The following is a 16,439-nucleotide window of genomic DNA, read 5'->3' on the forward strand; positions in this document are numbered from 1 at the left end:
ACTAGCGTTTGATTAAATCGCTCTACAAGCCCATCCGTCTCCGGATGATAGGGAGTTGTTTTTAACCCTTTTATTCCCAACAGCTGATAGACCTGTTGCAGAAATTGAGACGTGAAATTCGTTCCTCTATCGGTCAGTATTTCTTTTGGAATACCTACTCTAGAAAAAAACTGAACCAGACATGATGCGATAGCCTTAGCTTTGATGTTTTTTAACGGAAACACTTCTGGAAACCGAGTTGCATAATCACAAATGACTAACATATACTTGTAGCCTGTCTTACTTCGTTCTAACGGACCTACAATGTCCATTCCCAGCCGCTGAAAGGGAACCTCAATGACTGGTAAGGGGATTAACGGTGCCTTAGGGGGTTTGTGAATGTTGCTGCTTTGACATTCTGGGCAAGCTTTACAAAATTCAGCGATGTCCTTAGACATTCCCACCCAGTAAAAATGCTTACTTATCCTAGAATGCGTCTTTCGCCTACCCAAATGTCCGGCCCATGGAATGGAATGCCCCAGCGTCATCACAGTATTACGTACGCTAACAGGTAATACCACCTGTAGTTTATCTCCTGTTTTACGATACAGCAAGTCATTCATTAGACAAAAAGATTTCCCTTGAAATATGAATACAGTCGACCCTGTTTGAGCTGCCTCTACCACCTGGGAATACAATTTAGAGATTTCAGCATCCCCTTTCTGCAACTGCCTTAAATCCTCAGGTATTGGAATCTGATCAGCATTCAACAGTTTGTCAGGTTCTTTTAAGTCTCTTGCCTGCACTACGGTTCTCTTAATTTTTTCCTGTCTTCGTTCCCTCCTAGATTTCTTTTCTTTACATTGATTCACAGACAACTCAGAATCAAAAAATGGTAACGACAACAATGAGTTTTCCTCTTCCTCACATTCATTCTGTTTACTTTGAGCTCGCGTCAGAACTACATTGCAACTATCCCCATGAGGCAATAAATCTATCAGCGCAGGAAAATCATGGCCTAAAATAACTGGGTATGGTAAGTTCTGTGCAAGTCCTACCCTCATCACATAAGTTTGCCCTGCTATGCCCATATATACATCAGTGACAGAATACTGACGCTCCTCCCCGTGAACACATCTCACTATTACTGGAGCATTACCACAAGCACCTAATTCAGGTACAAGTTCTGACTCCACTAGGGTTTGCGTGCAACCTGTATCGATCAAGGCAGTGACTTTCTTCCCATTTAACTCAACAGTTCTTATCACTTGCTTTGGAACAGGAATGTTGGCAGGTTCAGGTATGGTTTCCCGAGGTACAAAACATGTATTAGTAAGGGTTTTTGTCAACTGTGGACACATTGGCTTTTTATGACCCAATTGACCACACTTATAACACCTAATTGTCTCTAAACCAGAAACACCAGAGTTCTCAGTTCGTTTTACACTTGCCTCAGTTGCCAACCTGCTTCCCTGAGATGTTGAAATCGGTCGTCGAGAAGATCCCTCTCGCGCTGTCTTCCAGCGAGTGAAACTCCAGGGCTCAGCCCTGCGTCGTGCCGCCACGAAAACATCAGCTAGACGTGCCGCCTCCTCAGCTGTTGAAGGGCCGTGCTCCTTAATCCACGTCTGTAGCTCCGGGCTAAGCATCCGCAGAAACTGTTCAAGGACAATTATTTCTCCGATCTCTTGGTTCGTTCTCTCTCCCGGTCTCACCCACTTTTGATACAAGTCTTTCAGTCGAACATACAGCTCTTTAGGGGTCTCTTCTTCCAGCACCTCTATAGAACGAAATCTCTGTCGATATGTTTCATGATTGATGGAATACTTCTTCAAAATAGCCTCCTTTACCTGCACATAGTCACTTGCGTCTGCAACATCCATGGCCACATATGCACTGCGCGCCTTGCCCGTCAGCAATGGAATGAGTCTAATGGCCCAATCTTCCATTGGCCATCTACATACCTCAGCAATCCGTTCAAACGTGGTTAAATAATGCTCGATGTCGTCCGCTTCACTCAACTGTTGCATCTTTGGTTCTTTCAGCACATAACCATGGCTCACGTTGTGGGAGCCTGAAGCTCCGGGCGATTCCCCTACTTCAGCAGCTCTCCTGTCTCGCACCCCCAACGGAGTTCGCTGGCTGACCTCATCCTGTAGAAGACGGAAATGATGCTGGAGTGATTTCCATCTCGTCTCTTGTCGAGCTGCTTCTTGCATCTGACGGTCTTCTCTCTCTTGCTGATCCTGCATGAACCGTTGAAACATCCGCTTCAGCTCCAGTACATCCCCTTCCGACTCCTCTTCAGCCCCACCTTTCGCATCCTCCATCGGCCTCTCACCCTCCTCTGGTGCGCTCTCGACGTCAGTAGGAACAACAGCGCGTACTGCTCTCTTAGGCGCCATCCTTTCCGCACTTTGCTCTCTACAGGCAGTCTCCTCCTGGACAGAAAACCACCGCTGCCACCATCTTGTCAGGTTCTTTCCATTAAATTTTCAGGAGACATTCGTGGAGTCAATAAAGGGTCATTTATTTGATGGTAACAATTGAGGGTTGACCCGACATTGTGCAAAAACCAAAGGGGAAAAAACAAAATAACACAAACAAACTAATAAATGAGGCAACCACAGCACATTACTGAGTTCTGGGTCTCAGATGTTTCACCAGGGATCCCACACCAGAACTAACTCAGCCACAGACATGGAAGCACTTTTAACAACCCAGAACAAACCATTTGGATAATTACAGGGGTAAATCACAAGACTTCTCATTCCATTACATTAAACATAAAAAAGGGGGAAAATATATACAACAATACACGGACCTGAATGAACATAAGAATAACATTTACCATAAAGCAATAAAGAAAATACACTTACACATTCATACATAAACACCTCCTTTAAACACATGTGGATTAACACACAACCCAACCCCTATGGTCCTAAAACTACATTTCCCATGATCCTCCATGAGCTATATAAAGGACACCAGGAAAAGGCCGCACCCTTTTTATTCCAAACCGTTCCATGCTGCAGTCATGGATCCCGGCGAAACCAAAGGTAAGAAACATATAACCAACTTAAATAAAACTTTAAACCCATATTTTGGTTGTGGTTCTTTCATTTACTCTAGCGTGCACTCTAGAAATAAATGGTAGTAGATTTTGTTACTCCTTGATGTTTAAACCACTGCAAAGACAATGTAACTTTTCAGTTCCAAGGTATGGGTAAATTAAATTCAAGCAAACAAATTACTTGCAAAGAAATTCATAAATAAACCAAAACAGAGAACATTAATTCATTAGACCAAACAAAAATATACATTCTTACATACAAAAAAAAAATAAAAATAAAAATAAACTAGAACCAACGCAAATGTTCATTCTAGTGTGGCCTTAGCCATCACAACTATAAATGGAAACATTGAAATTAATTGTAAATAAAAAAGCTAGCATGTAGGCAAATGACCCTCTCTTTGATCTGATTAATTTATTGCCCTCTATAAGCGCAAATCGCTGGTGCTCAGAACTAATTATTTTTTGTGTGTGTTTTTTTATTTTTATTTTTTTTAATTAATTGTTTTATGTGTAATAAAAAATTTTTTTGAAACTGAAGGGTTCTACAAGCTGAGCGGACTATAAATATCTGAAGTTGCTAAATAAACCGTCAGGCAAGTTATTATTTATAAAAACTAGATTTAGCCTAATTAAAATATAAACTAATGTTTTAAAAATGTTTTATTTGGCAAGTGACCATTGTATAAGCGGCGGAGGCAACCGTTCATGCCTTGCCGTCGTCCATTAAAACCTGACAATGGACACCTCGGAGGGCATTAACCCTTACTTATTACCCTTGATTTCAGGGATCTATGGTTATTTGTAGAATGTCTGACCGCGGTAAAAAAGAAATACGTGAGCAGCGATACACTGATAATATCTGACATCATCAGATCAGACATCAGCAGCAAATGGATTATTCAGGATTTAACACAGAATAACAGCTCACTACCAGTTACAAAAGGTACTATCCCAGTCCGTCACAGGCAATTCTAGTTGCATTTTTAATCAATTATTTTCTTAAATTGTCCATTGACTATCTTCTGGCCCGCCATCTAGTGTCAAAAATATTTTTTTGGCCCGTTGTCAACTTTACTTTCCGACCCCTGCTGTAAACGCTTTAGCTTATAATTCAAGTCATTAAATTAATATGAAGGGGCGATTTGCCCAATAATGGCTTAAATTAGGGCTGGACGATTTGGGCTAAAATCATAATCGTGATTAATCAAACAAGTTACCTCGATTACGATTACTGAACGATTATTTTCATTTTTTTCTTTCTCATGTCACTGGCAAGGCTTATACTGTAAACATGTATGTATTTATTTATAATGAAAGAGTGCATAATACTATCTTTGATTCTAAAATAAGGAAATGCACAGATAGCTTTTAATGCTTATTAAATATTTAAAAATGTAGAAAATTGTAGAAACCTGAAAAATGCTTGTTATCTAAAGCTGCTTTGTGGAGTAGAGGCACTTGTTGCTCAGCGTTTTTCAGTCTCTCTCTTTTTTTCCGCGTGTTTCTTTGGTACAAGCAGCGAGGAATCAGAGAGTGCGTTCACACACAACCCGCAAAGACACGTCACATGTCTAAACAGCGTCTATAGTTTGCTTATGAGCTGCGATTACTTTCTCGAGAAACCACGCTTGAGCATTTTTTCCTCTGATTCGATCATAAACTTGCACATTTTGTACCGTTTGATGTTGGCGAACGATCCCGGCTTAAACGCCATCATTACAGCACGGCATTGATGGCATTTGTTCACACAGCGCTTGTTCTGGGACTGAACACACACTGTTACTCTGTCCCCAACCTGGCACCAATCCCGGGTCGTGTTTGCGTTCACACTGAAGGTGTTTGTTCTGGCAATTTCCCGGGATTAACGCGCTGTGTGAAAGGGGATCATGTTGCTTCAATGTCGCAGACTGGACGGGGCGGAGGAACGTGACCACTACACACGGTAATTATGTTTTAAGGGGAAAGTACGTTAACATGGAGGAAATATTAATAGGATTCAAAAAACGAAATAACCGACATGGTAAAATCACTTCGGTTATAGGCTCTGAATTTCGGTTTCGATTATATTTCGATTAATCGTCCAGCACTAGCTTTAATGAACAACTAGTCTACTACTATAAAAACTTTAGTCGGAGGCAGAGCCTTAATCCACATATTTTCAAGTTATAATAGAGATAGTAAAAGGCCATACTGGGGCAAGCGAGCGGGATATTCAGAAATGCGCTCTCCGCTCACATGATCTGAAATAATTAATCATTACTTTATATCTTATACACTACCCATCATTTTAATCCCACATCAAACACAGTATGTTATGTCTATTTAAATATATATATTTCACGTTTTTAAGTCCACCAGGGGGTGCTGATGCTGTGACGAGGGCGGTGCAGTAAAACTAATGTTCAAAACTCACAGACTCGAGAGTCAAGAGCTCAACTAAAGCAAACACTGATCACAACTGTAATATTTACAATAAAACATCCACATCTAAACTGTTCATTCTCCACAAGACCTTCAGCATGAAAGAAATAAAGTCTGTAGTAAGTGGAGACGCTGAGATCTCCAGAGATGTGTTATGCCTGGCTCACAATACAGGAGTTTTAGGCCGATTTTCCCCTCACAAGAATCGGAGAATAAATCTTGTTGATTACCTCGATCGGTTCTGATGTTCGGCGCAGATTATCTGGTAATGTGAGGCGTTTACAGATCGAATATGGACCTCCCGATCTGCTCTCACACAAATCGGGCTCGCTCCGATCATATCAAACATGTTTGATATTTATCGGGATGAGCAAGATTGTGATTAACGTCAGTACTGTCTAGCCATAAGAAACAGGCTGTCGTGCTGAAGGAATGTCCACTGTTGTAATTTGAGTGACTCAACAGCGCGATATGCATTATTATCTTCATTTATTTATTTATTGCTAAATAAATAAGAGTTGTGCAGTGGTCAGCTGTCCAGTAATAAAAACCGAAACTAAATAGTGCATTGAAGTGGAGTAAACAGAAGATACAATGTCAAAATAAGGGCCCACATAATATAATAACAGAACATAAACCTGACAATATGCTTTTTATGCCATTATAATATAACAGTTAGTTTTGATCCTCAAATCTCACTTTACTAAAGGCTTTCTGCTGATATTTACCACTCGGCATTGCTCGTCTCTGCGTGTTATAAACAGTTTGTCGCTCAGTGCAGTTACATAGTTACACCACTAGGTGGCGACACGGCACTGTCTTTGAGTGAGTCATTAAACTGTTCATACAACGGAAATGTAAAAAATGCAGATTCAGTCAAAAAAAGATGTAATGAAACAAGCTGTTATTTATTTTAATATTTCATTTTAACTTTAATCTCCACTTTACAAGGCTCAGTAGCATTGCGGCTCATGGGCAACGCGAAACTGATGCTTCACTTCATTGAGATCAATAGCATTTTTTCATTGTACTGACCAGAGCTGACGCCATTCATTAGAAATAGCCTAACCTTAAATGGTAAAAGGATGATTAAAAAAGTTCTCTTTCCTTGGTCACGGCAACCTTTTCATGAATATGACTTGATATGAGGGACAGTTTTTTTGTTTACATCCGCTTTTCTGCTTCCGATCTGCGGCGTGAGATCACGTGAGCCACTTCTTCTGCCACGATAATCTTAATAATATTGTGTAGTGTGTGATGCACCGTGATTTTCAAATCTTGTAGTGTGAGCATGTTAAAGATTTGAGGGAAGAAAATCTGCAAAGATTCTCTTTAAGTGTGAGCTGCAACCAGGCCCGTCGCGACATACAGGCAAACCAAGCAATTGCTAGGGGCCCGAGCTGGACGGGGGGCCCAAGACAACGACTGTTTAAGAATAAAATGCAACGACACACTGTGAGCGCCCCTTTGATATAATGCAGTAAAGTGCAATGACACTGTTATCGGGATCCCTCTCTGTAGTCGCTGACAGCAGCCAGCCAACCACGCGATCTCTGCTCCGGGAAAATACAAACCTCCTCTGCAGTCATCATGAAGCAGAATTATGCTTGAGCAAGTCAGAAAAGAAAGAAGAGAAAGGAAGAGGGGGATAAGAAAAAGACAAGATAGTGGTAAAGTGATAAATTACACTGCATAAAAATAACTCTACTTGTCTTGTACATATGGTGTAATTTTGAAGCAGGTAACGTTAGGCTATAGAAAAAATGTGTTTATGTTAGCTAATGTTACCTGCCTGACGGCAAATGCTGCTTGTAATGAACAGTTAGTGCAATTATTTTTCGAACGGATGGAATACGATTAAAATTACATCATGTATATGTTTTTTAACGGGATAAAGACGACGCAGATCTGTTCCAGAATCACTGTTTATCGTATTTAATGACATATCATTGCTGTAGCTTTGTAATAGGTTTTGATGAAAGTGGCATAGCATGCTACACTAACTATGATCATATATTTACCAATGGGGGTTAGGAAAACCACACAATAAATTCTGTGCATCAAACATTAGCTTGGGCTGTTTTTAAGCATTGGTAGTGAAAGCAGTATCCCTTCCCTTCTAATATCAAAATATGGAAATGCTAACATATCTTTACGTTTTCGGCAACACTTTATAATATAACCATCATTAATAGATGGTAAATTGCTTTTAATCTTTAGTTATTGTAATTTAACTGTTTGCAAAGACTAAGAGTCTTTTTACTTAATAAATAATTTGTAACCTTACCCGTCTATAAACATTATTTAACCTGAAAAAGGCAGAGGAACATGATTTTTTCATAGCTTATCTTAATTTCACTGTAAACATTTTTTTTATGTATGCACAGTATATGCAACAGCAGTATTTGCTCTGTAACCCTTTTTTCATTCATATAATAAAATGGGGGGGGGGGGGGTGGATTTTTGGGGGGCCTCCATGTCCATTTTGCTTGGGGCCCCAAAATTCCTTCAAACGGCCCCGGCTGCAACCAGATCTGTTAGGATTTTAAAACTCCTGTAGTGTGAGCCGGGCTTTAGTTTTTAATCTTCTGATGGGGTTACTGACTGTGTGTGTGTGTGTGTGTGTGTGTGTGTGTGTGTGTGTGTGTGTGTGTGTGTGTGTGTGTGTGTGTGTGTGTGTGTGTGGTGTGTGTGTGTGTGTGTGTGTGTGTGTGTGTGTGTGTGTGTGTGTGTGTGTGTGTGTGTTTATATTACACTCAATGTGTTTGTTAGTAATAATTCAGGAAATTCCTGTAAAATAAGTGTTCTCTGTAAAACGTTTAATGAAAACTTGTGCACTTTAGAAAAGTTTTGTGCACTTTATTTCCATTAGGATGTTCTTCTGTAATTTCACGTTTGTTGTTTATCAGTCATTGGCAGTTTTTGTACAATTATTTGTTTACAGTGCATTTATGAATCATAAGATCATAGAGACGAGAGGCGTTGGCTCTTTTGGACAGACATCCAGTCTATTCGTTTATTCTAATAGTATATATTCTATAATAATATATACTATAATATTATTATATATCTATAATATAACTCTACCAGTTTATTAGTTTAACACTGCTAACTGTCTAGTCATCTCCTGGCAACTGTTTAGAGCTCCCTAACAACCGTATAATATGATGAATAAGCCATATTTCAGCACCAGAACATAATGCCGAATAAATAAAACAGAAAACACCAAGAACACCCTAGCAACCACCTAGAACACCCTAGTAACTGACTAGCAACCACTCAGAACCCTCTAGCAACCACCTAAAATACCCTGGCAAGTGCCCAACAACCACCCATAACACCCTAGCAACCACCTACAACAGCCTAGTAAATGAGAGTAACCTAGTAACCACATAACAACTGTCTAGCAACCACCCCAAACACCAAATCAACCACCTTGAACACCCAAGTAACCACCTAGCAACCACTCAGAACACCCTAGCAACCATCTAGTACACCCTAGTAACTGCTGTGCAACCACAGAGTAACCTAGCCACCACCTAACAACTGTCTAGCAACCACCCAGAACACCATAGCAACCACCTAGAACACCCTAGTAACTGCCTAGCAAACACTTAGAGTAACCTAGCAACTGTCTAGAAACCACCTAGGACACCCTAGTAACTGCCTAGCAAACGCAGAGTAACCTAGCAACTGTCCAGCAACCACCCAGAACACCCTAGTAACTGCCTAGCAAACACTTAGAGTAACCTAACAACTGTCTAGCAACCACCCAGAACACCATAGTAACTACCTATAACACCCTAGTAACCGCCTAGCAAAGATTTAGTGTAACCTAGCAACTACCTAGCAATTGTCCAGCAATCACCCAGAACACCATAGCAACCACCCAGAATACCATAGTAACTGCCTAGAAAACATTAGGAACTGCTGTGCAAACACATAGAGTAACCTAGCAACCACCCAGAACAGCATAGCAACCACCTAGGACACCCTAGTAACTGAGTATTGAGTATGTTCTGCTATATTTGCTTCTTATTTATTAATCCAGTCAATTTGTTGATGAAATATTGATTAAAATGAAGATACAATTTATACAGAATGAAATTGAGTTTAAAGAAAGGCTTTCTACAAAACAAAACTTAATAAGTGTTCAAAATCATGTGTGACCCTCTCCAAATGTTTTCCGATATATTGTGTATCTTATGATCCTGTCTTACTCATCTCCTGCGGTTCCCTTTTCATATCATATATCATAAATCATATTTCATATATCATATATTATACATCATAAATCATATTTCATACATCATAAATCATATTTCATATATCATATATCCGACTCAACACAGAGGAAATAAATGTAGTGGACGCATCGCTCCTACTTGTTACAGGTTTGACACTTTACTAAAATGACTCTGACTGTATTACTAAATAACTTATTGAATATTGATATCATTACTATCATTACTTTATTCAGGTCGGCACCACATGACGATTAGCCGAAATGTGTTTCTACATTTAATTTAGATTCGTTTATAGTGTGAGCCCCTGATTATATGCTGCATGTTGATTTATCATAAACAATATTGTAGTTTGATTTAATAATCATCGTTCCACATGTTCAGACTGAGCCAATAAAACATTAACAGGATAAATTGAATATTCAGTAAGTGTGTGTGTGTGTGTGTGTGTGTGTGTGTGGAGGTAAAAAATGTCATTTTCCTGAAAACTATTGAAATGATTTATAGTGTTTAGTAAAATAACTCCTCAAATGTTCAGTTGTAATGTGTGTTCTTGTGTTCAGACGCCGTTGATCTCACACTGGATCCAAACACAGCAAACACTGATCTCGTTCTGTCTGAGGAGAACAGAAAGGTGACGCGTGTGGAAGAGAGTCAGTCGTATCCTGATCATCCAGACAGATTTGATGGTTATTATCCTCAGGTTCTGTGTGGAGAGAGTCTGACTGGACGCTGTTACTGGGAGGCTGAATGGAGTGGATCTGCTGGTATATCAGTGTCATATAAAGGAATCAGGAGGAAAGGATGGAGTTTTGACTGTGACTGTATGTTTGGATATAATAAGAAGTCCTGGAGTCTGATCTGCTCTGATCACAGTCTCTCTGTCCGTCACAATAATAACCCCACTGCTGTTTCTGCTGATCCAGGATCCTGTAAGAGAGTAGGAGTGTTTGTGGACGAGTCGGCCGGCACTCTGTCCTTCTACAGCGTCTCTGACACACACACACTCACACACTTACACACATTCACACACACATTCACTGAACCACTTTATGCTGGATTTAGACTTTATAGTGTTAACTCTTCAGTTTCTCTGTGTCACATTAAACACACACACACACACACACACAGACTGACTCACACATACACACACTTACACTCACACACACACTCACGCACAACTGACTGACACACACACACACACACACACACACAACTAACTGACTGACACACACACACACACACACACACACACTTACACACATTCACACACACATTCACTGAACCACTTTATGCTGGATTTACACTTGATGATGTTAACTCTTCAGTGTCTCTGTGTCACATTAAACACACACACACACACACACACACACACACACACGCAACTAACTGACTGACACAAACACACACACAACTGACTGACACACACACACACACTGACTGACTGACTCACACATACACACACACACACACAACTGACTGACACACACACACACACACACACACACACTGACTGCCTCACAACTGACTGACTCACGCATACACACACACACACACACTGTGACTGATCTTTGGTGAGTTGTAACACTATATCTAGTCCAACAGTTTAAACTGATCATTTGTACTTTATATTTTAACTCGTCCCTTTGAACAGACCGGCATCATTTACTTTAATTCAGTTTAATTCTGTTTAATTCTGTCTTGTCTGTTTTAATCTGTTTCTTTTTCTGGGAACTTGAATTTCCTTAATGGATGAATAAAGTATTTATCTATCCATGTAATCGTGTGTTTTACTGGCGTTTGCACAGTTTCCCCTGTTAGATCCAGTCACACAGCAGCTCTTCTGACACTCAGTCCGGCTGAGGTGTGTGTCGCGGGAAACGGCTCAATGATTAACCCTTTACAGGATTAGAGAGGTCGGGATCACTGGGATTAGCCAATCAGGTCATGACGATTGAGTCTCTCTCAATACTCGTGATGTCATATCCATATTATTCTGCAAGCGGAGTTTCCTATGAATGTGCTAGACGTCCACTTATTAACCACTATTGGTAAACGATAAAACCAGTGTTTATGATTATGTTACCAGTTTGCAATATAGACTCGTTTATTTATTTATTTATTATTTTTTTGAACAGGTAAAATAACTGAAAGTGAACGACACCGAAAGCCAGAAAAATCATTTTTTTAATGTAGCATCATTTCATTCAACCATGCTTTTTATAACTGACAGCAATAAATGATGTTTCCAAAATATTATTCTTAGCCATAACTTTAATTATTAACAAATATTCGGTTACACTTTATTTGAAGGTGTCCGTGTGTATTTCATTAAGTGCTGAGTTATAATAATGAACTATATGTATTATGTACTTACTATAGGGTTAGTGATTTGTTTGAGGATTAGTTGCGTGTAATTATCCATAATTTATAATTATTACTACAGTAACTACATGTAAAATGTGTAACGAGGACACTGTAAAATAAAGTGTACCAAATATTCTTACATTAGGTCTTATTAAATGATTTCTAGATGTTTGAGTGAGTGAAACACTATATTTACTCCAGGTTTATAGTGAATAGATAAAGTGTTTTGAACAGGCATGGAGATCAGCGTCTACGTTCCCTCCAGGTTCCTCGAGCCCAGAACAGCTTCTCTAAGAAACAAAAGGAGAGTCCGCATATTAAAGTCCACAACACCATCAATCATTACACAAGAATGAACACACACCTGAAAGCTTTCGCTTGTTTCTGGAACAGTCTCAGCTTCTCCATCTCTTCTGACAGTTTCCTCAGATCGTCCCCCTCAAATGTCGGAAGCACTGGGTCCTTTGATTGTGGAAATACAAGAATCAACACATTTAAAACAAAGAATCTGCAGAGATGTGTTTGATGGTGTTGAACAGCACACACTCCTGCAGAACGGTGATCTAACAGAAGTGTTGAGCACATATACACACTGCGTCTGACAGCAGTTTCCAGATCAGATCCGGATCCGTGTTTTCAGGAGCCTGATGGAATCGGCCTCGGGTTTTATGGGCCAGACACTTCAGAAACTCACTGCCCGATCTGGTCACAAACATCACACTATCACACACACTACGACATGAGCAACATTAGTTAAACACACTTTACTTCAATAGTCTTCAGTGTAAGCTCTGAATCTCATTTTAAATCTCATAGAAACCGATTAAGTTTAAACTGCATAAGATCTGTGGCTTGAAACCCATCTAAGGACACATTTACACGACTACAGTGTAATAATGATAAAGGTTTTCCTTTGCGCTGTGAAACTCTTTAAGAACAGACGACAACGTTGTCCAAATGATTCCCATTCACATGGATCTGTAAATACGACTGAAAACGCTGTATTACTCATGCCAGACCAGTAGATGGCGATGTCACTTTATAAAGAAACACTACACAACACATAATAACATGCGCATCACGTCACAGTTTCACAAACACAAATTCACAAAAGGTTGTTTTCAGGCCGTTGTCGTGTAAATATCGTTTTGTCTGTTTTTAATCGAAAATGTGCCCTAAAATTGGATTTTTAAAAAGATGACAATAGGTAACATCTGATAGATAAGGACTTGTTTAAATTGCAAGGATGTTGTGATAGTCTCAGGAGCATCAGTGAGAATGGTAATAATTTTCAATATCAATAGAAAGACAGCAGGCTTGTTCAAACCAAGAACGATAACTATAAAGATAATATATTAGTGTCCTCGCCAGTGAACTGTATCCTTCTGTTTATTTAAGCACATGTCTTTACTTTAAATGCTCAAACTCCACAGCTGGATGGATTCTGATTGGCTGTTAGTGATTTTATCGTTCATCGTCTGGATAAAATCGTTCTGAAAGTGATTTCAACGGTATTGGCTTATGTTATGCCCTAAATTAATAAACTGTATTTTTTCTATGTACATTTCTGAAATGCACTTTCTGTAAAGCTGCTTTGAAACAACATGAATTGTGAAAAGTGCTACGTTGAATTGAATTGAATACTGTTTCTCTGTGCCGTTATCGCTATGTCGAGGTGCAATTCTTTAATATTGAGAATGATTTTCAGAGCTATATGTGTATAGTTATTGTCGCTGATGTGAACGGGTGTTTGTAGTTGACCTGTCGTGAGGGTTGAGTGTGACGGTGTGGACGGTGAAGCTCTTCTCTCGTCTCAGGGTCTCGATCTCTCTCAGTATTAGACTGTGGCTCGAGTCACTCCCTCCATCACAGATCAGATACAGACCAACATCATCTGACAAACCACAGCCGGCCTGAGCAAATACAGTCACACTTACACTCACACACACCAGAACAACTGAGGCCCGCTTTACAGCTGCAGTTAAGAAGCGCTTTAGTCGATCGCATCACAAGTGGACGACACTAAATACACTGTAAATAAAACATTTTAATAATTTGTAATCACAACATTTTTTCTTTAGTCAAATCAACTTAAATAATTGATGTAGTTCAGATAACATAATATTTTGAGTTTCTGATGATTAAATCGATCTCCTTCATTGAATTAACTCAATTTTTCCATTTCAATGAACTTCAAATTTGAAGGCAACCAGGTTACTTATTTTGTTTACAATATTTTGAGCTTGTCCACTTTCAAACACTTCCAGAGGGAGTTGAATACACACTCGACCGGATTGCTTTCGTAGTGTAAACACTCGTGGTCGACTGTATCTACTGGACTAATGCTAAACATTATGAGAAGAGCTCGAGCCAGACGGGTTTAAACTATGTCAAGTTTGGTTTAAAGATGAAAAAGTTTCAAGCAGTCCAGTCATCTCTGGTCACGTTCATATGTAAATTGCATGAGTTTATTTCATCCATTAGATGAAAAGATCTGAAAAACATCCATTTCCCACCCGTAGACCCTCCTCTTGAAGAAATCAGAGCAGAAGTGGTTGAAAGTGGACAAAAGTGACGAATTAAAACACAAGACGTGAACGGGAATGTGTCTCTCTCGTCTACTTGTGATCCGATCCAGCAAAACGCATCTTAACACCAGCTGTAAACAGGAGACCTGCAGGAGAAGAGCGTTAAACACGGAAACGGGGAGTTTCCATAACCAAAACTGAAAAATATGGAAATGTTCTTATGACAAAAATTAATAAGCCGAGTTGAGCACACACTGCAGCCATTGAGCAATCCCGATGATGTTTTCCAGAAAGCCATGTGATAACAGTGTGTATAAAGGCAGTAATTGTGAGTGTACCTGCAGCGCCTGCAGTGTGTGTGACGGCCCGTGTGAAGTGAGTCGACTCAACCACTGCACTGCCTCCACACACTGATCCTCACTGGACTCCACCGGCGCCGGCTGCCACATACACACCCCTCCAGAGAACGCCAGCATCGTAAACCTGACACACACACACCGGCCAGCAAACTCACTGACCATGATAGGAAACTTTCACCCATGATGGACCCTTTTCACATGTCTAGTGTGGTGAACTGAGGAAATGTGTCATCACAGGCCTTGTCCACACTAATGCGTTTTAGTTTGAAAACACTGTTCTCCTGTTGTAGTGTGGACTGTGAAACGGAGGTTTTAAAAATGTTAATGTAAGTTTAGTCATGTGACTATTGTGTACCAATAGATATTCATGTTTATACTGCTATTGCGCCTGTTATGTGCTATTCACTGTCACACTGTTGCTAAATATATGTTTCTTTGCACACTCTTCATATCACAGTCCTGCACAGATGACAGAAAATTCACTTTCAAAACACGAGAGCAGTCGCGATTTACAGCAAACATTTAACGGTGACTGAGAGCGACATCAGTGAATCCTGAGATATTTGCTAAATAAATAAAATGATCCTGCAGAAGAATTGCGTGATAACTTCATTTTTTATTTTTCCGTCTGTAATCTGCAGTGAGATTTTGTGAGGTTTTACACATGTGCGGTAAAGCTGACTTTAGCGTTCTTTCGCTAGCGTGGACAGAGAGCGATTTTAAACGTATCCGCATTAATGTAGACATCACCTCAGTCTGGGAGAACGGTCCATTCACTCAATTCAGAGCGGGACTATCTGTTCGGCCATCAATGAAGGACAGGTGAGTGTGAAAGATGTTTCTATATCTCCCTCTATAGAGCAAAAGTAGTTCCCTGACCTGACGCTGTTGGCATGCAGCTGATCCCAGATCAGTGCGGTCAGTCCCTTCTGGAGTTCAGGCAGGAACGAGGCCATTGATCCGGACACATCCAGCAGAACACACACGTCCTTCTCCAGCACGGATCCGAACATTCGCCTGCTGCCTGCTCACACATGAGAGATACACACATCAGGAACTGCGGTCAAGTGGGCCGCGCGTGGAAAATACACGGTCAAGCTAGCCGCACATTTTTTTTAATTTTTTTTGCATGCACGTCAAATCCTGCACGGTATGGGTGCTGAAAGACGCCAAAATTGATTTTAAGACTCATTTGCCTGATATTTTCCATCGTATTAGGACACAAATAATACAATTTCATGATCTTTTCCTAACACATGACTTTTAATAATTTTTTGTTTGTTGTTATTGTAATGTTTCTAGGCTAAAATATTAATTATACCAATTATAATGTATTCATGTTCATATTATTAAACATTATCATACATTTTTATTGTTAATATTTACGTTTTTTAGACACTACTTTCTGCTATTTTCCATCTTATTCTGAGACAAAAAACATATATTTTTTTTAAAAAAACAT

The 16,439-nt window shown here is 39.7% G+C and overlaps 2 protein-coding genes across 2 annotated transcripts in view; one reads left to right on the forward strand and one right to left on the reverse strand.

Moving 5' to 3' along the window:
- The window catches only part of LOC120463065 (uncharacterized), an 80,601-nt gene extending 69,885 nt beyond the window's left edge, over window positions 1-10,716 (forward strand). The window contains 2 exon segments of the mRNA XM_089128874.1: window positions 10,287-10,482; window positions 10,484-10,716. Coding sequence (XP_088985000.1) covers window positions 10,287-10,482; window positions 10,484-10,583 — 296 coding nt within the window. The 3' untranslated portion in view covers window positions 10,584-10,716.
- A 1,176-nt stretch (window positions 10,717-11,892) lies between these two features.
- Window positions 11,893-16,124, reverse strand: LOC148982092 (von Willebrand factor A domain-containing protein 3A-like). Its single transcript, XM_089128883.1, has 6 exons — window positions 15,857-16,124; window positions 14,957-15,101; window positions 13,852-14,003; window positions 12,684-12,792; window positions 12,455-12,552; window positions 11,893-12,380 (listed from the first exon to the last, which is right to left on the reverse strand). The coding sequence occupies exons 1-6, from the start codon at window positions 15,988-15,990 to the stop codon at window positions 12,341-12,343; spliced, it is 678 nt and encodes a 225-aa protein (XP_088985009.1). The 5' UTR covers window positions 15,991-16,124; the 3' UTR covers window positions 11,893-12,340.
- Between the last annotated feature and the right edge of the window lie 315 nt (window positions 16,125-16,439).

The sequence above is a fragment of the Pimephales promelas genome, chromosome 3, assembly GCF_988280905.1.
Source record: "Pimephales promelas chromosome 3, fPimPro1.hap1.1, whole genome shotgun sequence".
Lineage (NCBI taxonomy): Eukaryota > Metazoa > Chordata > Actinopteri > Cypriniformes > Leuciscidae > Pimephales > Pimephales promelas.

Coding starts and splice junctions, on each gene's coding strand:
- LOC148982092 (XM_089128883.1), bottom strand. CDS start 15,990: ATGTTCGGATCCGTGCTGGAGAAGGACGTGTGTGTTCTGCTGGATGTG. Junction 15,102..15,856: donor CTGCATGCCAACAGCGTCAG/GTCAGGGAACTA, acceptor TGTGTGTGTCAG/GTTTACGATGCTGGCGTTCT. Junction 14,004..14,956: donor ACACACTGCAGGCGCTGCAG/GTACACTCACAA, acceptor GTATTTGCTCAG/GCCGGCTGTGGTTTGTCAGA.